Source organism: Carassius carassius, chromosome 15 (assembly GCF_963082965.1).
Source record: "Carassius carassius chromosome 15, fCarCar2.1, whole genome shotgun sequence".
NCBI classification, from domain to species: domain Eukaryota; kingdom Metazoa; phylum Chordata; class Actinopteri; order Cypriniformes; family Cyprinidae; genus Carassius; species Carassius carassius.
In genome coordinates, this window is record NC_081769.1 from 24,465,259 (window position 1) to 24,490,120 (window position 24,862).

A 24,862-nucleotide genomic window follows, 5' to 3' on the forward strand; every position below is an offset into this window, starting at 1 on the left:
GGTTACACCCCCCCCCCCCCCCCCCATCAAATTGCACAAGGGGGATCATGCTAAAGAATATCTTAATTCAAGACATGCACTGTTTTTTTCATGGCTGCTTTCTGTTTAGCTCCATCTAAGACAGCACATGACTGATTTTATTTGTGTGTATGTGTGATGGATGTGAAATATCCAGCTTTAGAAACATTTCCTCACTCAGGCCTGTGTGCTGTGGTTTAAGGAGGTAGTGAAAGAATCCACTGGGTTGTTTGGTTCAGTAGCTCATAAGACCCTTACTCTTCACGCTTTTCTTTTCTCATGCCAAGGCTGGATCTATGCTCCCAGCAGAAAACTTTAAGCCAGTATGGTGTGGTTCAACAGGTGCAGAGCTCTCTCGCCTGATCCGTGGCTGCAGGGCAGAGACAAAACATGTAGTACCTAAAATTAGTCTCTCCGGGAAGACGAGTTAAGGTTCTTCTCTTCACACCTTTACCTGGTAGGTGGATCCGTCCTGGTTTCAAGTCTATGGGAGCTGTCATTGGAAATACACATGTCATTGAGGCAAGACGTTAATTGCCTTCGCGGGGTGGTGCGATGCATGCTCAGGTGTGTGTAGTCTGGCCGCAGCTGCGCAAATGAGATTTGAATATTCGCCAACGGTGTCTCCTTGCTAGAGATAATTGACCTGCGGGGTCTGCCTCTGAGCTGCCCGCCCTCTCTCCTCTACAGTCCTTGACAGTCTGGGAGCTTCTGATTGGTCGGTAGTCAGCATTAAATGGCAGCCCTCTGACCCAAGCCCCATTCCCCCACCCTTTTTCTTCCTCAGCTCCTTCACAAGGACATACAGGAGCTGAGGTGGCCAAATCAGCGGCGTTCTTTAGCTCTTCTGCATGGCCCCCCACACCTTCAACACACACACACATATGCTTGTACACCTACTGCTTAGTTATTTGTTTCTGTTGTCACCCATCCAGGACTTAATTAGCTGAGAACATCTTGTTTGGACCTGTGTCCGGGTACCAGCTACAACAGATACCGCTGTTCACACTTTGTTGTTTATGTTTGATTAATGAAATTTAGCTCATTTTAGACACTTCCTCTATGAACGTGGGATTTCTGTGCAACTTGTGTCACCTCACAGAATTTAAAAAAATGAAAGATTTCCCAAACATTCTGGCAGTCTTCATTGGTTGGACAAGCAAGTAGTCCTGCCCCAAACTCACGCTATTGGTTAAGCTACTCAATATATGAATACAAAAGAAGAATAATTTTTTATTGTCATCAACTATGGGAACTTTTGGATTTTTTATAGACACTTTTTTCATTCTCTCTTTAATCTGTAATGTTATCAATATCTCCCTCCCCCCTTTTTTGTTGTGACGCTTTAGAATAGGGAACATATATTTACTTTTAACTAAAAGTTTTCTCTGAATAAACTCCTAATTTGCTGCTTAATAATGGTTAGTAATGTAGTTGTTAAGTTCAGGTATTGGGAAGGATTAAGAGATCTAAAATATGGTCATGTAGAATAAGGCATTAATATGTGCTTTATTACTAATAAACAGCCAATATTCTAGTTATATGCATGCTAATAAGCAACTAATTAATAACAAGAATTGGTCCTTGGAAAAAAAAGTGTTACCTTTTTGGTTTTTAGAAAAAAAAAAAAAAAATATATATATATATATGTAATATATGTAATATATATATATATATATATATATATATATATATATATATATATATATATATAGTGTTTTATACCACTCTGACATGGAAATGACAATAATGTCTCTTCAGTCTCTTCAGTGACACATTTCTCTCTTTTGGTAAACAAGTAACATTTAGAAATTTTTGAAAAATTAAGGGCAAAATTTTTGGTTTGGCGTAAGTCAATTATTTCTTAATTAATGTATTAGATTAATCATGCATTAATCATATGTTCAATGTTGAAATGATCTATATTTCTAAATTTGCTATTAATCCATATTTTCATGATGTATTTTCTGGGTATGAGACTATGGTAATTAAATCTTGAAAGGCAAGATGCAGTCGTTTTAATGTGATCCTGTAACAAAACAAATCTGAATACAAACTTAAACCCCTAAGACATGAAAACTCCCTAAAGTTGAATGAACACCCAATTTTATCTTAATTTAGCTTTGGTATCGACAAAAACATAACTGTCTATTTTCATACTGTTTAATTTTTTTTTTTTTTTTTTTTTCATATTTTTCAATGTCCTAAAAGTGTTTTTGTTAATTTGACAAAAATTAAATCCTATTCTTAAATCAGAATTAATTTGACCCAGAAGGGACTCTGAGGATGCCACAATGGTGCTGAATACCTCCTGGTATTGTGGTAGGTGGAACCCTGGAGAAAAGCACAACAGTAGGAGGTTAGAGTCGTGCAGTTAAGTCTGCATCCATAAAGTACAAATTGATTACATATATGTATATGCCCGTTGGGCTTTGCAAGGGCAGCATTCATGTGTGTTGTTTGTGTGGGTGTGGTGTAACCAGATCAGTCTCTGTCGTAGAGCCCCTCTGCTTTGCGGAGAGCTGCACTTGTAGAGGAGGGGGAGCGCTTAGTGTGTTTCATGGTTAATTCTGTGTCAGTTAGTTGACTGCTACCTTCCCTCCAGCTAAAAGTGCACAGTGAAACACAAGCCCAAAGAAATCCTCTGGCTTTGACAGCCGAGCTGTTCAATCATTTATCTGTAGGCCCGGGGCCATGAATCAGTGTCAACAAACATTCCATTGAAATCATATCAAGCCCGCTCTGTTCTGCTATTTCTTTCTTTCACACTCTCGCACTCCTTTCTTTCCCTCTCCTGCTGTCTCCCTATCCCTTTTTCCTCTTTTCATCCCCACAAGGCCCCTGTGTGATGGAACTATATGTTTTCTTTTGTTTGACATGGCCCAACTCATTACCAGATCCACTGAGAGCTTATACTGTGATGATTTTTTCATCTCTTTTGGGTCTTAATAGCATTTTGACCTGTTGATGAGCATATGATATCATATATCAAATGTTTGATTCTGTTATTGTACATACTGAGGAAACAGCCTTTATTTAATTTTTTTAAGGCAGAACATACTAAGCAAGCATTTAAGACCACCAATCTATGCTGACATATTTATATATGTTTAGTTACATGGTTATTACTTAGTCATAATCTCCCTTAATTTTGTTGTTTAAGAAAGTTTTTTTTTTAATCAATATAAATGTTTGGGTATATAATACTTTTTAGTGTTTGTATAAAAAGGTATTTTATGCTCACCAAGGCTGCATTTCTTTGATCATAAAATACAGTAATATTGGGAAATTGTCACAATTTCAAGGAATTTGAATTTGAAAAAAAAAAAAGATTTTCAGCAGCCATTACTGCAGTTTTCAGTGACAAATGATCTTTCAAAAGTAGGATTCTTCAGAGTAGAATTAGAATTAAGAAGTAGATTTTAACAATGTCTTGAATGAATGCATCCTTGCTGACCCTAAACGTTTCATCACTAGTGTCTCTAAAATGTTTAAATATTTGGGATAATTTTCTACTAAAATTTAATTTTGTTGTATAAAATTCTATGCCGTTTTAGTCATAGTAAAACTGAGTATTATGAATTCTACAAAGTGTAATGTACGACAATTTCAGCAAACGATTACCTGGGGGGAGAAATGCAAAAATGAACACTCTCTACGTTCCACTTTTCTTCTCTTCTTTGTTGATTTCTATGAGCTTTGTCTGGAGGGCCTTTATGCTGATTTGGAGGGTTTTAAGCAGGTGAAGTGGACTTTAAGTGGTGCTTTTTTTGGCACTTCCTGCGCATGGGGCAACAAATGCTGAAGCCGAATCACTCTTCCTGTAAGCCTCCCTCACTGTATGTATCCTCAGAACCACCGTGGACCCTAGAGACTGCCAGACCACAGGAGCGTGGAAGTGAGGGGAAAAAAAATAAACGAATACAGCAAGCTTAATTATTAAAAATACCCTAAACTGATCCCTCCCATTTTTTTCTTCAAGAGTGAAGCGTATCCTCCCCGGACTTTTGGTTCAGGGCTGAGCTCTCTTTTGCTCTGTTTATGTTTACATCCCCTCAGGTGGTGAAGGCAATTCGGTGCCTCGTGGATCCAACATATCAATTTGTCTGTGCACAGTTGGGCCTGCCTCTGCTGGGATTGCTACGCAGCTCAGAGCCAATAACTTTGATCATGCAAAGTCAGATTGTTGATGGGCAGCGTGTCCTACAAAGCTCGATTCTCAGTCCTTGCTGCTCTCGTAGTGAAGGTATCAAAACAAACTTGGCTTCACAAAACGAGAGATGAAACAGATACTAAGTGCATTGGGCTTTTAGTTCTTTTAGTTCCTCTGAAGAAGGAGCGTAAAGTGCTTGCCAGATTGAGGGATGCTTGAATCCAAAGGCCTAGTTCTTACTCTCCCTCCCTGTCTCCTTTTCCCTCAATCTTTTTCTCAGTTTCCCATCCCACCCACTCAGTCTTTTAGCGTCTGTGATATGGTCCCCGACGCCTGGTACAAATGAAATCTATTGTCCAGTAGCTTTCAGGTAAAGGTGATGCTTCAAAGGGATGTCTGAATTATTGTCCTCCTCCTCCTGCATTGAGCTGCCTCTCTCAGACAGTCACTCGTACTTCTTTTTCCGCTTGCCAAAGAGCGGCACTTTCCACTTATCCTGATGCTCTGAGAAATGAACAACATGTCCTGAAGGTTTCATAAAGACAGGGCCTTCTAAGAATATGTAAACTAACTGTTCTGTAAACTGCTGCTGGGCGTATTAATATTAGTGGCATATTCTTCATTTCTGGAAAAAAATTTTTTTATCTCATTTGCTGTTTTAGTACAGTACAGGTTATTTTTTATATTTTCTATAAGTTCTCCAATAACCCGTATCTAGTACGGAGTAATTATTGTATTATTTCTGCTTTTTGACCCAGTAAATTAAATAAAAACTTTGAAAATCAATCAATCAATCAACCACTATTTTCATTTTATTGTTCATCTTGTAAACTACTTGTATGAATCTTGTATTTGAGTCCTTCAAGAAACCTGTGTATACATAATACACAGACTATTACACAATGATTTTTGGAAGGTTTGACGTGGGTCATGAATAAACAGGGAGCTCTGTGCCTGTGCCAATTGGCAAAGAACCCATAACAAGTTTCTGACCCAAACTGGAATAATGCCCAGCAGAAAATCAAAGCCCACCTCTAGATCATGCATTTAAAGTATATTTTTTATATTTTAGTATTTGAATTAATCAGAGCACTGCTCTACACTTATAGCAAGAGCTCAATTTAATCATTGTGCATTGATGCAGGCTGCAAAGTTAAAATTACTGTGATGTATTAAAGATACATACAGTTTGATGTACTGAGCTATTGAAAAGTGCAAAAAAAAGTAGTACTTGAGATTTTATGCACCTTGCCATGTGTTTGCAAAATTGTGATTTGGGTAAATTCAATCACAAAAATTTTTTTCAGATTTATTTTTACTTCAAAGCTAAAACTAAACAGCGTATATTATTTTCCTTTATGAAAATCTAATATAAATGTCTGTATTATGTGTTTGTGAACATGGTAACAGAGAGCTGCTCACACAGATGGCTCCTAAGACAGCCTTTCAATTACTGCAACAGTTTAAATGTCCACGTCTGATTGGAATGTGCTGGGAATAGGCACAGAAGGCCCCGCGTGGATCGGCTCCAAGTCATTGCCACTCACTCTGTCAGTCTGGACGCTCTCCAAGGTTATTTCATCGATGGCTCCAGCGTCTTCCAATTCCCTCGACCCCTGATAGTACACAATACACTTTCTCCCTCTCTTTCTTTCTCCCCTCAAACACACACACAATCATTGATAAAGTAAACCACCCTCGTAATCCTGTATTACTTTGATTTATGTGTTGTTTGTTTTCTCAAAGCAATTAGATCACTTATCAAATTACTGGTGTGGAGTTAATATAATACCTTTTTTCTGTGGCACTTTGAGATTTCAGCTCTGCTGTTTGTTTCAGTTCATATATGAAACACATAGATTGCATGTGGGTTCAGATAGATGTAGAAAATACCCTTATTGTGACACTTGCAACAGTACTATTTAGGACCATGGGTAGGTTGGTATTACTTTTAGAGCAAAGCGGTATCGTTTTGTTGTCGTTTTTTTTGCACGTTTTTGCTCGCTTTTAGTAAAATGTGCAGTGAAAGGCTCTAAATGTGTTCAATTTTCTCAGAAATACATAAATGTGAATGAGACAACATTTTGTTATGTTAGTTGTTGTACATATCAGAGCACTTTCAAAGGGTAATGTCTGCTGACTGTCACTAAAAGGTTAATGCTGTATAAAGTTTGAAAATAACCTACAACCTACAATATACCCTACTCTAAACTGATAGTGCTAACAAAAGCAAACATGAGAAGAAGAAGAAATTCAGAAGAAACCATGCCATTTTAACTTGTGTTTTATGGATTGTTGTGAATATTGTTTCAAATGATTCATACCTGAGTGCTCTATAAGTGGAGTGCTGTACCAGGTGAGCTACTGAGCAAGTTTACTTTGGTAGAAAAGCAATACAAATGTAGCTGGTTATATAATGCCAACTTGAATATGTTTTAGTTTAGAAATCATGCACCATAAAGGTGTTTTCAGATCATAAAATAATATTGTGCAAGGAACCATGCGAAAATAAATCTTCATTAATCGGTAGATAATCTGCCCTGTAATCACAATTTGTGTGAAAAAGAAATACAATTTGCTGGTGTTTTACTGGCACTAGTGTTCACTTCAGCTGGAAACTGCAGTAAATTTTATATATAGGTATGTCTTTGGAGCTTTGCAAAAATGTAGTTAATTACTTATGTAGTTACTTTTTATAAAACATTGCCTTCTTGGTAGCAATATTGGCCTTTAACGGAAAATTGCGACCCCTTCCACCCCCTTCAAACTCAGACCTAAAAGATTATTAAGTAGTACAAGTGAAGGGTGAGGGTAGGATTAAGAATGCTGCATAATCTAAAACAAAGGATGCTTTTTCCAAACGAGGCGACTGGGCAGATTAGGACTGTCAGTTAGTGCTTATGGGACTTTTCCATTAGAAAGAAACACACTTGTTCTCTTTACCCACCTCCTCGGGTACACCATCACTGCCATAATGAGGTAGCATGGGAAATCGACATAATACTAGCTAATAAGGTCGAGGAAGGCAGATTTTATTAGGTTAAAGGAAGACGCACTTCTCTATTTGGGTTTCTTTCAGAACAACGACTTAGACTTCAACAATCGGACCTTACGACGATTGAGTCCAATAATATTACACCAATAGTGATGTAAGACCATGCTGGCAAACCGAGGGTGAGGGTGCTGAGATATGCACTGTAATTGAGCAGCTGGAGCAATCGGAGGCCACGGGACGCACTTTTAATTTCATCACTCTGTCAGCTTTTATTAAAACTCATTCGTCATGAAGAGCAGAGCGAGAGGTTGGGCCGTGCATCGGAGGCTGTATTGCCATTGCCTGGGGATTGAGGCTTTGGAAGAGTAGAAGGACTCATGATATTGGGGAGATTGATGACGAAGCTTGGTTTTTAGGCACAAGCATCAAGAGAATGCCTTCTACATTATATACGCAAACATCAGCCAAGCCAACAAGCCCATTTGTTACTGTCAGTAAAGTTGGGGAACGTGCACTGTGGGATAGGCTGCATGAGAACGTAAAAACCCAAGTCGGATAATTATCAGTCACATTGATCCAAAGTCTAAGTGCAGTGAATTCGCCCAGTGTATTGAATTGCCGTTAATAGCTGTTTTTCCTTACAGGCTAATGAGATTACTTCAGCCTGCCGTCATTCTTGTTTTGTTGGTTGAAGAAATAGAAGGCCTTGTTTGTTTTCAGCATTGTTTGCTGTAACGTTGTGTTTTGTTTTCACAAGGGACTGTAAAAGAGGGCACACATATGCTAGTTAGTTCTCAGATAGGTCTGATAGCTTAGTCTTGGCACACAGTTTTTGAAGTGTCATCAAAGTGTAAACCCCCGTCTCCCCTCCTTCTTTCTTTTCCTCTGAACTCTCTCTGTCCTCTATACTGTCATCCCACCGATCCTCGGCAGCTCCATCACGCCTCCTTCAATCAAAGCAAATTAAATGATTCATTATTTCTTCCCGCCCACCAAAAGATGTAGAGACATGAAAAATAAAAGAAAGGCAGTAGTGAGAATGGCTTTTACATCTTCTCCTATTCATGTTTTCACACAGTACATGTGTGCAACTAAAGAACGAACCCACAAATATGAAGGGGAGAATAAAATGAAGTGTGACAACATATGAATTTCAAATTTGCAGAGAGACATCAAAGTGCACCATCCTGGGTGCCTTCGACACGGACTCACACTGATTTTTAATCCGGTCCCCCCGATTGTATCGCCACCCTAACGAAGAGTTGAGCGGGGCCCTGCCAGAGAAAGTGGCACTGGGCAGAGGGAGATAGAGAGAGGGAAAGATCAGAGACGAGAGAAGAGGAGATGGAGGAGGAGGAAGGTGAGAAGAAAGGGGAAGCTTTTCCAAACACAGGCAGCCAAGCCCTTTGTTGTCGTCTCGATCAGAGGGGCCCTTTCATCAGAGCGGGAACCGTTTCCACTCCTCTCAGTTTTGGTAAGGGGGAGTCAGTGTGTGTGTGTATGTGTGTGTGTGTGTTTGTGCAAGTGCAAGTGTTTGGTGTTGGTGCGTACCTCTCATACATCAGCATCTGAGGACTTCAGACTCTGTTCAGACTTCGGTTATAGTTTAAACATGTCACTGTATGAATATGATGTAATTTTTATTTAAAGCATCTTTGAGAATTAGTAGACAATTGTAAGAAAAGGCACCAAGTTAACTTTTATATAACCACACAGCCAAATGAACAAATATATATATATATGGCCCACAAAAGAAAATTTTTAGAGGACATGAAAGATTCGTTTGCATTTTTATTTTCAAAAATATATTCTCTCAGTGAAATTGTGCTGGTTACAAAAACATTAATGTAATGTCTTAAAATGTCTTAAAACAAGTCCAATCAAAAATTATAATTCTATCATCATTTATTCACCATCATGTCATTCCAAACCTATATTAATTATTTTCTTATGTGGAACATATGGAAGATATTTTGAAGAATGTTGGTTTCGATTACCATTGACTTCCATTTTATTTTTTGTCCATACAATGAAAGTCAGTGGAAACTGAAAATGATTGGTTTGAGAATTGTTTGTATTTTTGTACTCTCCCTTTAATTTTGTTTTATATATTTTATTATTATTATTATTATTATTATTAATGCAGGAATATTGAATGTACAATATGTCACCTCAATTACAAGTTTGCTTTTGTTGAATGTACAATATGTCACCTCAAGTACAATTTGTCAGTCATAAACTTTACCAGATTGACCTGCCAAACTTATTTACTTCCCAAAGACATTTTTACTTAAATTTGTCACTTGAGGAGTGCTAATTTTGGACCTGCTTATAAGCATAACCAAATTGTAAAAATTTGTGCAGTTACACTTGTGGAATAACTGATGCAACAGCTTTCTGAGCACACGCTGACAGTGCAGAGAGACAGAACTGACATAATACAGTACCACCAGCACTGCTATAGTGTCAGTCAGTGTGGCTTAGCAACTAAAGGAAGGAGAGCCAAGCTTAAGTGAAAGCATGAGAGAGTGTGTTCACAGCAAGTATACTGCAAGGAAAGCTGCCTCCAAGCAGTGTCAGGGGGTCAAATCCTAAATGGCTTTTACACATTTTACACACAAACACATTTGCTCGCTCTCTCTGTCAAACGAGAAGCTTTACTACCAACACAAATACAGGGTTAAAGGATCTGAACACAGTACAATTACCTTTGATTACAGCACCCTAGATTGCTTCAGAGAAACTGTCTCTGCGGGTTATTGACTGTAATTTCCACTAAATAGTAGGGGGAAAAGTAATATACAAAAACACACTTTCTACAAAATACAACTGTTTTACTTTTTTATTGTGTCAGAGGCATCCTCAAACTTACATCACACATTAAATCATCAAATTATCAAACACCTTTTTAATATATTAAACAATGAGAACATCAGTAGCAATAAACATTATTATTAGTTGTAATATTTATCTTAAAAATAATAATAATAATACTTTATTGCTTTAATAATATTTATTTTTAACAATTATTATTATTATTGTGCATTTTGATTATTGTTATTGTTTAAAATGAATAAATATTGATAAATGCTGTCTGTTCAATGTTTGTGTATGTGATAGAGAGAGAGAAAGAGAGATTAAAGTGTTGGGATGTGACACTTTTGGTAACAGCCTGCCCCATGGCCTTACCTGAGTGCATATGGTACGAAAAGGACCTACGGGCACCAAACCTGTTCCAGTCTACATCCTGCACATGCCGCCCTGCAAGATACAAAGAAGTGTGAATGTGAGTCTGCATGGTGTCACCTCACTTCAAATGAATGAACACATTTGCACACCTTCGTTCCTTAAAGCGCACGTTTGCCAGGAAACAATATCCTAATTTATGCATGTGTTAATCATAGGTAATGTGCATAAATCTGCACGTGACCCCACACGAATTGCCCTGTTGTTTTTCGCTTTCTGGCAAAGTCCTCAAACATCTAAAAATTCAGAAGCTCAGGTTTGTGTCACAGTAAATGTATGTTCCTTGTTCCTTACCCCCATGCAACAGCAAAATGTCCTGATGGCCTAACAGAGCAGGGACTCTCTATTAATAGTTTTTACAAGACGTCACACACTCATAGGAACACTCACCTGAAGGGCAAAACGAAGCTCTGCTCCACTGGCCGCCAGTTATTTTTATACAGTTTGCATTAAGTAGTAATGTAGTAAAACGCAGATATTAAAAGGTGAAATTCAGTAAACACCTTATTGATTGTGTCCATTTTGTACAGGCAACCATATGAACCCAGAAAATAAACACAGTGTGCAAAGTTTCACGTTAAATGTTTTCCCATAGAAAACCATTATAAGGAAAACACTGAACCATTAAGCGGATTGCTTTCATATTCCTACCTTATCTGCTTGCCTATGTAAACTATCTATCATTAATATAGTGATTACTGAATTTTTGATCTTTTAATATTTCTATTTTAAATATAATAAGACACATTTAGTGCTTTTACAACGTTTTTCTCACTGTATAATGATTGAAATATTGCTGTGGGTGCTTAATATGGATTACAATTGGCCAAAACTTGCGTTTTGTTTACATACGTTTGTTTTATTCTTTTGAGAGGTGATCTAAATATGTGCAGCTGTGAAACAGATGGAAAATTGGATAGGCTTAGGCTGCAGTTCTATGGATGTTTTGCCATCCAGGTCTTCGAGCCGGTCACATGACTAAAAGCTGTCAATTGCATATACAGTTAAAAAACTATTTTTTAGTTTGTGAGGAAGGAAGAGTAAAAATTGAACTGAAAATCTTTCATAGGCCAGTGGTTTTCAAACTTGTTCCTGGGGATCCAAAGCTCTGCACATTTTGCATGTCTCCCTAATTTACACCTGATTCAGATCATCAGCTCCATGAACTCAAATGAGTGTATCAGAGACATGCAAAATGTGCAGAGCAGTGCGTCCTGAGGAACAGGACTGAAAACCATTGTCATAGGCCCACAGCTGCATTGAGAAAGGAGGTGTGACTCAAAATCTTGTCCCCATGGGCATTTGAGGGTTTACATGCTTCATTTCTTTTTCAAGTCAACTTCATCCCCTTAACAGGAAAATACGATATATAACATGTTACATATGTTGTAATATGTAATATAAAACATGTGTGTGTGTGTGTGTGTGTGTGTGTGTGTGTGTGTGTGTGTGTGTGTGTGTGTGTGTAAATAAATAACATTTTAGATATATTAAAATAGAAAATAGTTATTTTAGATTGCAGTAATATTTCCAAATATTACTTTTTTTATTGTTTTTAAATATTTGTATTGTTTCTAATCAAATAAATTCAGCCTTCATGAGCATAAGAGATGTCTTTCAAAAACAATAAGAACTCACCCCAAGCTGTTGAACAGTAGTGTAAAATTAAACCAACATTTTTGTATCATTTAAAATGCAATTTTTTGTATTAATACTGTAGTTTGTTAACTTAAATTATTCAAATGATATTTTTTCTAATAGTAACTAATTGTATTACTCATCATGGTGTGTGTATAATAGACTCTAAAGAATTTTGCAATATTCAGAGAAAATACATCACCTTATAGACCTGAAAACATTGGTATCTGAAGTCCAATCTTAAATTGCCCATGATTCTACATCAAATTTCAAGTCACTATCTTAGTCTAAGTGTGGCTTCTCTTCTGTCAGAAAGCTGTTAGTACAAGAGAGAAGAGTGTATGTATGTGTGTAAGGACAGTAAAGCGATAGAGATGTGCCTGGTTCAAGAGTGTAAGAGAGAGAGAGATAGAGAGATGCACCGTGCACTGCCTCCGGCTACCATTATGTCTTCCATTTGTCTGTAGAAGTATGGGTCAGTGTGTGTGAGAGTGAGTTTGTGTCTGTTTGCTGTGGTTAGTGGTTAGTGTGTGTGTGTTGGAGGACAGAAGCAGTTCTCATTATCATGTGGTGTGTGTGATTAGCAGGCTAGCTGCTGCAGTAGGCAGGCTGCATCGTTTACCATGCTGTCAACACTACAGCCTTCCACCGAGCCCTGCTATTACTCACCATACAACACACACACACACACACCCCGACGTGCTCGCTACATGTGTGGGTGTGCATGACCAAGACAAAAGCATTCGTATACATAATTTGCATAGTATCGAACTCAAATCAAATCAGCACATTGATAATTGAGAGTGATGGCGAAAGAAAAAACTTTTTTTTTTTTCACATACCCTTGTATGTTACTGAGATGAATCAACAACAAAAGCCAGATTAACTGACACCGACAGTCGAACCATAAATGCGTACAGTATGAATAAAGAGAAGAGATTTCTGTGAACCACACACCAGGAGTCTGAAAAGCAAATCAACAACGATTGTCACAAAAGCATGGGCGTCTGATGGTGACCTGAAATGATTCTTCAGCATTAGTGTGTTAAAAAATTACAAATCTTTTTAATTGCCAAAAAAAGGTTGATGCTTTCCTAAGTAACAGAAGTTTGGTAATTCAGAAAAGCTCAACAATCAGAGATGCCTCCTCTTAAAAATGCTTTCCCACCCCAAAGATGGAAAAGAAAAGAGCATGAGAGAGAGAGAAAAAGCGCATCTAAAAGAAACGGAGGGATTAGGGCTTTGCAAGAGTTTACTACGCTCATTTTGAGCGGGGACCTGCAGGATTATAGATAACAAATGTTAGCAGAGCACTCTGACCTGCTTGCCGAGAGAAAAGTGCGTCTGTTCGTGCTAAAACAGCAGAGTCGGCTTTTGCAATGCTACTTAAAGAAAAGAAACGGAGTGCAGAAGAAAAAGATAAAGAGGAGTATCGAAGCGGGTGGGAGGAGTGAAAGAAGAGAACATAAGAAGAAAAAGAAGGGTTGCTTGTAAGTTGCACGCTTGCCAAGACACAGTCGGGGTGGTGTATCGCGCAGCGATTGTTAATTAATGAAGCGATTAATTGTGTCGACCGGGCGATTGAGGAGATTTTCAGCGAGGTGCAAACCTTAAGCCGATTTACGCTGAGTCTACAGACTCTGAGTGTGTGTGTGTGGTACACTTTCCACTCAAGCAAACAAGCCAAATCTCATCTAAGCCTTCCTATAAACTCTTATTGCTAATCATCAGCCATGCATTCCCAGCATGCTTGGGCCTTCTCTCCCTCCCAGTCCATTCCAGGACCTGCAGGGCTGAAATTGCAGTTGGGGCCTGGGGGATTCAGGCTTTGCTATCTTGACTGACCCAAGCATCAGCTGCTCTCAGACCGGTCAATCCTCAATTAAAAGCAGTCTAATTTAATTCAGTCTGTCATGGCGAGTGCTTGACCACAGACGACATCGAGACAGGAGCACTTGGCGTCTGGTCGTGACCCCTTTTGGGCTGAAGCTGATCTGGTCACTCTGCTGTTTGCCATCACTATCTCTTAGTATCCACAGTGCGGAAACACACACATAACGCACGTAACCCCATGGCTAGAAGTTCAGTGCAAGCATATCGTGGTGATCTCAAAGCATCTGTTGCTAAAGCAGCCGTCTTGATATCATACGGTCGAATTCATACACAAACGCCCCTTGATCCCATTATTGACTCTTTCAATGGACTTCTCAGATGTCTCTAAAGCAAGTCGCTCAGTCCTTTCTGGCCCCTTTGAGCCTAATAAAACACAAAAGCGGGAAAAACAGACAGAATGAGTAAACACAGTGGAACTCCGCGGAATGACCGAAGGGAACGATTTAGGTTCATTAGGCATGCATTAACATGAATTACTATCTAATTAAAAGGAAGCAACTCATTAATAAGTTTGGTGAGGGCTCTCTTGAGTGTGCAGTGACATGTGGAACTCTGCAGCTTTGGGCTGGCTTAGCCTCACTGTTTCTGCCACCAGGGAAGAGAGACGGCTCTTAAAATACTCTAGTGCAACAGACAGTTTACATGTGGAAACCCACAAAGGTTTGCCAAATCAATCATTAAATATTTAAGCGGCTGAATAATGATTAAGTATTTTACACAAGGTTTTTAGAAATTCTGCTGTTCCTAAGCTCAAGCTGAGCTTGACGAAAGGAGGAAAAGAAACAGCTGTGGGTTTTCTAATAATAATACTCTGTAAGCAGTAAACGGGTGTTGATGGAAACTACTGATTATAATTTGTAATTTGACACTTAAGCAATGCAAGCAACATACAAATGCATACATTCTGTTTTTGCAAAAAAAATGTTTTGCAAAACAAAATGTTTGCTACCATGCACATGTTATTGTGCATGGTAGCAATAAAAGCTCATTCATTAATGTATGCATTTATTATATAAATTATATAAAAATATATATAATTAATTTAATATATAAATGTATATTTATATTTAAATTAATGAATGCATTTTATAAAATTATAAATTAAATTGTAATTAATTGTTATATTTTTTTACTTAATGCTCGCTTTAATTGCTAACCGTTCACAATAAAAAATAAAATAAAATGTTGGATCTTTGGAACGTGATGGGTAATTCTTAAAAATATAACTATTACCTACAATACATGAATAAAATTAATTGTGTTATATATTATCTAATAACTATAATTATTAAACTAAAAAAATTATAAAACTTAAATAATGTGATGTGTATCACCTTTTTTTCCCTCTGCATCTGCTTTCACAGAAGGAAAATTATGTTTGCATGATATTTTCTCTATCATCATCAGCAGCTTTCAGCTCCATTAGTCCTGTCAAGAGAGATGATGAAACTCGATCAGCATCAAGCTGTGTATTATTATAAACATAAATCTATAAAAAAGGAACATCATTGCTACACTTCAAGTCAACATTAAACATTTCAGAATGTTTACGAGATGGTTAAATAATATACATTCTAAAAGATGCGAACTGAAATCATACTTTCATATGTGAATATGATCAAGACTTACTGATCAGCATTGTATGTTGCTTGATAATGACTTATTAAGTTATAAGTTAAGTATAATTTAATGTAATGTGAGACTAACAAGAGGCCACATATATGTGTATATTAGGACTTGATTCTTAACTGAACAAGACATTCAACAGAAATGCATGATTCAGGGGTCAAGTCCTGAAATCCAAAGAACAATTTGATATCAAGCGAAAGCGAACAGAAAATATTTGCCATTGCAATCACCCACCAAGCCTGAACATTAATGTCAACGGTTGATAAGTGAGTGGATGGGTGTAGTGGCAGCTTGTCCAACATTACAAACCCACTGCATCACAGGGATTGAGGGGAAAGTGACGTTGATTTGATTGACCATTGTGCAGGCAGACAGTGGAAGAGAGGCCCAATGTATTCAGGAGCATGCTTCTAACCCCTTCAGCCCACAAGCTGTTTACCACTCTATCAGCTGCTTACCAAGGGTCTGGCTGCCATCCATATTCAGACAGCACAAATTCCACTGCTTATCTCACAAACCCCCCTCCAAAAGCTCCCCGTTCCCTTCAAACACATACATACATACATAAACGCATCTTTATGGAAGCAAGTGGCAATTGCACACCCGGAAGGGAGCAGGATAAAGATCACCTTGAATTCAAAGCAAAGGAATGAGGCCTTGGCGGACAGAACGGACAGCGACAGGTTGGTGCCCAACTTTGTCTGTGAATGCATGTGAGAGAAAGAGAAAAATAAAAGAAAGATACTGCAGAAATGAAGATCTGCATTTTTTTAAAAGAAAGGCATTGGAAGAAAAAAATCTAATCCAAATAATAGTAATTATAGATAGAATATAATAGTTGGGAGTGTATTATAATTGGAAAAAATGGAAAAAGAAAAAAAAACATATAGTGATTTGAGATTAAAAACTGCACTAAGGAAATACAAAAGCTGACGGTCAGCCTCAACAACCTGAAAATGTACAGAATGTTTCATATTTATTTTAGTTCAACCAGATATTATCTGGAAACCACGTATCCTAATTTTGTTTAAAAATTCTCTAGGACCAGGGTTTTTTTTAACCAGGGGACCCCTGGGGGTCTGTGAAGGTACTGCAGAGGTCTGAGGGGAAGATATATGAAACTGGATTCTCTACTATTTGCATTAACATAATGCTCTGCTGAGCAATATGTAATTTAATAATGGTATTGTTTTTAATGTAAGATATTACAGACTGCTATTGTGAAAATACAGCTATTCTATATTGTGGGGTCCCTGGGTTGGCTGAGTCTCTGCATGGAGGTCCCTGGGTCTATAACGGTTGAAAACCTCTATCTAGGATGCTATAAAAAAATGGTGATTTAAAAACATCGTTTAGTCTATAAAATACTAGATTGACTAAATGCACTTCTGAACCTTTATATATTCAGAATCCTATGAAATGCTGGTAATGGAAAAATTGAATGTGGGTAGCCTGTAATTTATAAATAGGGTTTGCATCCATTAAAAAGTACCGACTGCGCATAGAATTAAGTGTGTTAAAAAGAGAGAGAGAGAGAGAGAAGAAGTCAGGTTAGTCTCTCAGCTGTTTCTCATACACTTTATGATTTAAAAAGGCTTGTTCTCTGGCTGTGAGGGAAGAGTACCCTTCTCTCTTTGCACTGGCCAGCGATTGAAGTTAGGAACTCACTCCATGGCTAATTGCACGCCGGTGCTTTCACATGAATATTCATGTATGCGTCTTCAGGGCCCCGCCTAATTAGCCCAAAGATAAGTCGAGAGTTGGAGAGAGATAGCCCACACCTTTTACGGAAAGGAAAACATTCCCGTTCCATTCCCTCGGGATGCTTGCGGAATCGCCCGAGTTCATTAACCAAAAAAAGAGAGAGAAAGAGGTACCTGAAAAAGCGCAGGATGTCTGTAAATTCGTGGCTACCCCATTACACACGTCTGTCAAAGTGAACCGCTGAAAACAAACGGGTAAAATGGAATGAGAGGTGAATCTTTAGTGGAGCGAATCTTTAATTAAAACACTCATTTCAGTCGATATGTATGGCACTTTCTAAAGTTGGGTGAAAATTAGTTCTTTTGTGGGACTTTTCTCCGCATTTTTTTTCTTAGCTACATGGTCTCCCTCATTAGACACCAAAAGAGATTATTCATCATAATTATTTCCCCTTGTTTACGCATTGTTTTGTATATTTTTTATTATTTATAAGCCTAGGTGAAATGGGCTATTACAGTGCATTATACACTATTAAGTATGTTAATGTATTATCAACTGACGCTGAAGTATTGTTTTTCACCCGATTGTTCTGTTTAAGATGAAGCCTTTAGCTTTATTTTCTAAGTTATAGTTTAATCTGAGTGTTGATAAAACATTTTAGAACATTTTTATAAGTGAATTGATGCAATAAAATTCATACAAATGCATATGCATTTCTGTATAAGAGTAAGCTGATACAACGTGTGAAAGAAAAGATTAAAGAAAGGTCAAAACAATGAAACTTTATGATAATGAAATATTTGTACGTGAATTTTTCCGTTTTTGGCACCCACAGATTAGGCTGTGTAGTCTATATTTGCTGTTTACTGAATTTACTCTCCTGTGCACTTTCACGGCCTATGGTTAATGGAGGGTTTGACCGACCAGACTGTAATTATATTCAAGTGGAGGGGGTCCCTCATGCAGATTAAAGCACGTGACTACAGACGCGTGAATCGTGAGAAGAAGAAAAAAGCTAGATCTGTATGAGCCAATTTTACATTTTTGTAAACGAAAGCAAACATCTTGTACGAAAATTAAACTAAACATTACTCATATAGAGCTACTTGGATATCAAATGAATTAGTGAGATAATAAAATCACAATGTTTTAATTCAAACTCAGTCTGGTTTAAGATAAAGAAATCCAATTTATAACAGAGATAAGAAAAACTTTTTCTTAAACTTAGATCTATAAAATTCTGTAACCAGATTTAGTACATCCTGGATACTCAAAGGCCAGAATTGTTCCCTATACTGTCTTTCATTGCCATCTTACAAAACAAGGGCTATTATTTGTCTTTTCCTGTATGGCAAATCATTCATCTTCAGGATCTGTGTGATCCATTCAAACTGCTCTCCATAGCAACCTCGTGCATCCCAGGAAAAATTCACCTCGCTCCACACAAGGCCATATTCTTTGCGAAGGAAAAAAGGAGCATCTGGACGCTTTTTGAACCAATTTCTTTCGCTGGCAAACTAAGCCAAGAGTTTGACTGTGCTGCTATGTGACGCAGCTCTATGGGCATAAATGACCGCTCTTTTTATAGACTTCCAAATGAGAGCAACTGTACAGTGAAGCACCCTCATTAACTGCGGCTCTCTGGGGCATAACCGGCCATCGCACTGCAATCGGCTATACAGTACGATTTAGATAATAATAATGAAAAAAATCTTGCCATCTGCTATCCTATAAGTTTTTATGCCTTCTATATAAATTTAGGGTCACGCCCTAGGTCACACACAAAAAAATATATAGAATTTATAATATTATCGTGGACGCAAAACCACCGCGTTTTCAATCATAAAGAAACAGCAGTTAAAAATACTGTTGTTTAGAAATCTAGCCTAATTTAGACAATATAATCAAAAAAAAGATGTAAAGTGATTCTTATAAAAACACGTTAGTTTAGATGCCTTACTGAAGTTATAAAATTAAAAAAAAACAATGCATAATCATTGCCCTTAAGAAGACACATAAGCTACATGATAGTTTGTCAACCACCTGAAAAAATCGTATTAAAGTAACCGACATGATGTTTTATCTGGTAGGCTATAAATGACGCGCTATAATCAGCTGTTCCTTTAAAAAAAATGTAGAATGTCTTCTACAAGTGTTATGGCATATGTGATAAATAAATAACTGGTGGCTTTACATAACCACGCCTTTGACAGAGTGGTGACGAGCACTTGTGACCCCAAGAACATCATTTAGGTTACACTTCCATGAACGCGCGAAGCTCGTGCAGATGGACAGATAGGAAAAGCAGTGAGCAAACTTACCACAGAGAAGCGGTTTGGTTTGACGCCTGAATTCTCCGCATGTAACGGCACATTTCCTCGCAAAAGCCTGTGGAAACACCCCATAAGAGCAAGACAAACACACAAACACGAACGTGAACTAAAAAAAATACAGTGAGGTAAATAATTTAAATAGAAGTGATACCAAAAAAATCTTCCAAAAAAGCTGTGGTTTTAGATGGAGTCGAACGTGTGCCTGATTGCGGAGTTTTAGACGACTGGAACAGAAGAGATGTAAGATTTGTTTAAAGCCCCACATTTCCATTTAAGAACGTGATTGTGTTTGCAAAGATCCCTTTCAATCTTCGCATCTCCCCCTCTCTACCCCTCAGCGTCTCCGAGGCTGCTTTGCAATTCATAGAATTGGTAATTTGCTATTGGGACAAAACGTGAAGGGAAAAATAATCAGATCAGCCGGGAAAGGAATACGGAGGAGGCCAGAAGGGAAAAAAACACTGGATTTCTCTCAAAGTTACTGTTTAGAAAAATGCTTCGAGTGAAGATACTGTCAACACACCGCAGCTTTTGTTTGGACTTTGTATGTTTGTTACAATTTGTTGGCTTAAATATGAGTTTATTAACCCAACAACCCAATTTACTGATTTGTAAATGCTCAAGTGATGTTTGCTGAAATTTACTTCAAGTGAAATGTATATGAAATAGCCTACTAAAATGCCTACACACTGCATAAATAAAATTAGATGGATAGTGATTTTTATAGGCTCGGTGGTAGATTGTTTATGCATATATGCATAATGATGCGATTGTCTCGTATGTTACAGAGTGGGCGGTCTGTATTTCTGTGTGATGTTTAATTAATTCGATGCATGGTTCTGTGATTGTGCATTTGTTTGTTACTTCAATAACACAATCATCATAAATAATTGTGCATGTGGATATAACTTAAATTATATTTCTGTATAAACATATTTTAATGTACCTACATTAAAGATTAATGTACCTTAATCTTTCTCGTGGGTGGCTCCTGAGATACTTTAGCATATACTAATCTACTTGCAACGAGGAGCGGTACAGTTACTAAAAGAGGCAACGCAAGACGGGTCATTCTTCCACCCCACCAAAAAGAGCCACACTCCCCCACGTGGTTATTTGCAAAACAACCCTCAAAGCACAATAATTTCCTACGGTTTTGCTGCTCACGCTCTCTTGACTAGCAGGGAGAGGAGAAGAAAGGGAAAAGGGGGGGGGGGGGGAGCGTCTAGTGAAAGCGGCCAATTGCGAGTAACTGGGATCACGGCGCCCGGCAGCCAACCAAGCGGCCCGCGAGAAAGAGTAAGGAAACCTGGTGGGCTGTAGTCGGCGAGGAACCAATGCACGCGCAGGGGAGGCGTGTCTTAGCTTTTCCCTAAGACCTCCCAGAGCAGGTTGTTGCATTTCGGGCTCTAAAGCTCAAAGATCTCCGAAGTGCTTGTCAGTTTTCTAAGTCGGAGCCATGGCGACAACAGCTCAGTATATTCCGCGGAATAACTCATTGCCTTCGAACCCGCTAATGCATCCGGATTCGGACAGGATGCACCAAGGGACGACCTACAGAGAGGTGCAGAAAATGATGCACCACGAGTACTTACAAGGGCTAGCGACCAACACGGGACATCCGATGAGCCTAACGCACCATCAGTGGCTGCCCACCTCCAACACCGACTGGACCAGCGGCACCCACATCGGACAAGCGGAGCACAACAAAGGCAGCGTGCAGAGCAGAGAAGACCTGGGGAACGGCTATCACAGATCTCATCTGGTCCACCAGCCGACACAAAACAGCCACCACGGATCATGGGCGCCGGCCACAACGCACCACTTATCCCCGCTCTCGCCCGCCTCCAACGGTCACCAGTCGCTGGTCTACTCTCAGACGGGCTACACTATGTTAAGCCCCCAGCCCTCGCTGCACCACGGCTTGCGGGACCCGCTCCACGACGACGCGGGGAGCCATGATAACCAGATGGAGTCACCCCAGCAGCCGTTCAGCCACCATCAGGACCACTCGGACGAAGACGCCCCAAGCTCCGACGACCTGGAGCAGTTCGCCAAACAGTTCAAGCAGAGGCGCATCAAACTTGGTTTTACGCAGGCGGACGTGGGCTTAGCGCTGGGCACGCTCTACGGAAACGTCTTTTCCCAGACCACCATCTGTAGATTTGAGGCTCTGCAGCTGAGTTTCAAGAACATGTGCAAACTTAAGCCTCTGCTTAACAAATGGCTCGAGGAGACAGATTCAAACACGGGCAGCCCCACGAATTTGGACAAGATTGCAGCACAGGGCCGGAAACGAAAGAAGAGGACCTCCATCGAAGTCGGAGTCAAAGGGGCACTGGAAAACCATTTCTTAAAGTGTCCCAAGCCCTCCGCCCACGAAATCACCTCTTTAGCTGGCTCTCTGCAGTTGGAAAAAGAGGTTGTGCGTGTGTGGTTTTGCAACAGAAGACAGAAAGAGAAAAGAATGACGCCGGTGGGGGTCCCTCATCCAACCATGGAGGACGTATACTCACAAGCGGAGACACCCCCTCTCCATCACACGCTACAGAGTCCTGTCCAGTGACTGCTATCATAAACAGTGTCCTTGTTTGAAAAGAAAATACAATGGATTTTGTTTATCCCCTTTGTTTGATTAGGCCTATCCCAAGACATCAGAGACAGAAAGTTTGGGAAGAGTTCGCTGACAGTGAGCGGACAGTTCACGGGACGCCAGTAATTCTGAATAACGTGAAAATGCATTAATTACCGCGCAAGCTTCGCGCGCATTTATCAAATCAGTACCAGTGTTTACGAAAAAAGTATCGTTTGTGCCACTCTGGAAAAATTCGACTCTTCACCGCCGATCAAAGGAAAGCTACGAGCCACAAAAAGGGCAATGTCTCCTTGGACAAAGGAGATGGGACAGTGATTCTATTAAAGCGAGTAACCAGATTAATTATCACCGTGAATTATCTGATATTATTTGTGTTGTTCACTTTATTTGGAATGTTTTAACGTTAAGATCCTTTTTTTCTGTCTAGCGAGTATTTTACTTTAAATTCAACTAAGACAGAGGAAAATCTTGATGTAAAGAACAGGCACTTGGTCAAAACCTCCAAAACAAGCAAGTGCGACAGAAACTGTTTACAATAATCATTTCTTAGCACCTGATACCGTCTGAAGATGCATAGACGTTAAAATGGCAACATGAATACACTGTCTGAAACAATATTTAGTCATATTGAGTTATACTGCTTTCATTTTTTTCCTCTTTGCATGAGGCACTTATAATGTTATTTTATTATTATTTTTATTATTTTCTCACAATGTATTTGTTCGAGATATACGACATTAATGCTTTTCTTGTTTACAGTTTCCTTTTCCAATTTCGTGTTATTTTGAACCGGCACTATTCAGCAAGTCTGCTCTAGCTAAACATATTGAGAGTGATGCGTCAAAATGAAAAAGAAAGAAATATCTCAGGTAATTTTCAGTGCCCAAAAATCGTGCTGTACTCTTAGTTCTTCTTGAATATTGGCCAACTCTTGACACTCTCTCTATGTCAGCTGTGCCCGTTTAGTTTATGTGAATTACATTTTGCATCCTACTCATGAGCCTGGACAAGGACAAAAGTAGATGTTGTTGTGAATAACGGTTGTGTTTTCGGGACTTCTTTTCAGGATTGGGGGAAAAAAATAGGAGGCTGATAACGTTTCGTGTTGTTTCTCAAGGTCTGGCATTTTTCATTGGACTGCAGGTGTTCATCTCTCCAGTGTTATTTGAAACAGTGTGAATATACAACCTTTTCCAAAAAAGTAATAAAAATAAAAATAAATTACAAGAGAAAAGATTTTAAATAAATAGTTGTCAGGATTATTTCCAATATGTAAATATGTCGAATATGTAAACATATGTATTTGTTCTGGGTTAGTTTTGTTTTGTTTTGTTTTCCGGGCAGTTTTGTACACTTACTAATTCCAAGAAGATATTTTAATATTTCATTTATGACCATTTATATATCTATATATTTATTTCCTACGTGTGTTTGGAGCTTTTTTTGTTCGGCTCTGTTGATTATGTTGCAGTGGATTACAAATGTTTTCTTTACTACATTGGTTGTTTGTTGATTGCGAAATGTAGACTGCAAAGTCACGTTTATATTTATGTTATAGTAATATTTTATTACTTACATAAAACATATATACAAGAACACGACTTCTGTCTTTTTTTAAGCACATTTTCACGAATATTATGATGATAGTGAACGAAATAAAAGTTCATGAAACGACTCTCAGGATTTTGTGTTTGTTGCGATCCGAACCTTGAAAGCATTAGGACTCACACAATCTCACGCTATAGCCTACTATATTGTTTATGCACGACGAATTAATGAAAAATAATTTACATAAGAAACTACATTTTAATGTAGACAATCACACAGTAAAAAATAATAATAAAATAAACGATGTTTTAAACTATATTTTGCGCACTAGAAATGTTGCCCTATTGAAACATAAGCCTAATTAAAACTTCTATAAATAAAAATGTACAATCTGTGTGAGAACGCTACACAACATAACGGCACTATTAGGTCTACAACAATACATTTATCTATTGAGGTACGTCAAAAACTTAAAGTCTAATACACCATTCATTTAATACATTTCCAGTTTTTAATTCTATAAACTCCAGTGGTTTTTACATTTTAAAAGGTAAAAGCCTAGTTTGTGGTTGTTCTGACTAAAACCCAGTGGATTTTGACAGTGATCTGTTTAGAACACCAAAATCCTGATCGTCCAAATTTCAAAACTCTTTATGGCCTTGACTATTTTCTAAGAAAAACGTTAAATACGTAAAAGGACATAGCTAAACTCGTTTGATTTCACACGAGCCTGGAATTTGCTGTGATAGTTTGTTTTTACCCGTGACTTGCGAATCAAAATTCGAAGATTCTTATTTCTCTTCTAAGCATCTTCTTTTGATGATGCTGATTTCCCGTATCAGTTCATGCATATATAGTTGTTAGCTCTCATTAATCGTTATCGTTTGCTATGATATAGCCTATATTTCTCCTGTTTAATGACTTTTAATAAAGGCTTGAGACGAATCAAACCATATATGCTCAGGAATATAAATATAAATGCTGCTTAAAAATTAACGCAGTCATATGAAATCTATAATTAAAATGGGATGTAAATAGTGAGTGATTTAAAGAGTAAAAAATGGCAATGCCATCTTTGCAGACAGGGTCTAATTAAAATGTGATAATAT

At 38.3% G+C, this 24,862-nt stretch overlaps 1 protein-coding gene and 1 long non-coding RNA gene across 2 annotated transcripts in view; one reads left to right on the forward strand and one right to left on the reverse strand.

Annotated features, from left to right (window-relative positions):
* Positions 1-10,009: 10,009 nt before the first annotated feature.
* Positions 10,010-24,862, reverse strand: part of LOC132157807 (uncharacterized) — a 28,160-nt gene continuing 13,307 nt past the window's right edge. The window contains exon 3 of the long non-coding RNA XR_009437623.1: positions 10,010-10,427. This is a non-coding gene — a long non-coding RNA (uncharacterized LOC132157807). The remainder of the gene's footprint in view (positions 10,428-24,862) is intronic.
* On the forward strand, positions 20,890-23,801 carry pou3f1 (POU class 3 homeobox 1). Its single transcript, XM_059568153.1, has one exon. It carries the CDS (start codon positions 21,069-21,071, stop codon positions 22,173-22,175), a length of 1,107 nt encoding a protein of 368 aa, XP_059424136.1. The 5' UTR covers positions 20,890-21,068; the 3' UTR covers positions 22,176-23,801.

What these genes read in the sequence shown, in the direction of transcription:
- pou3f1 (XM_059568153.1), top strand. Translation starts at nt 21,069, where the DNA reads ATGGCGACAACAGCTCAGTATATTCCGCGGAATAACTCATTGCCTTCG.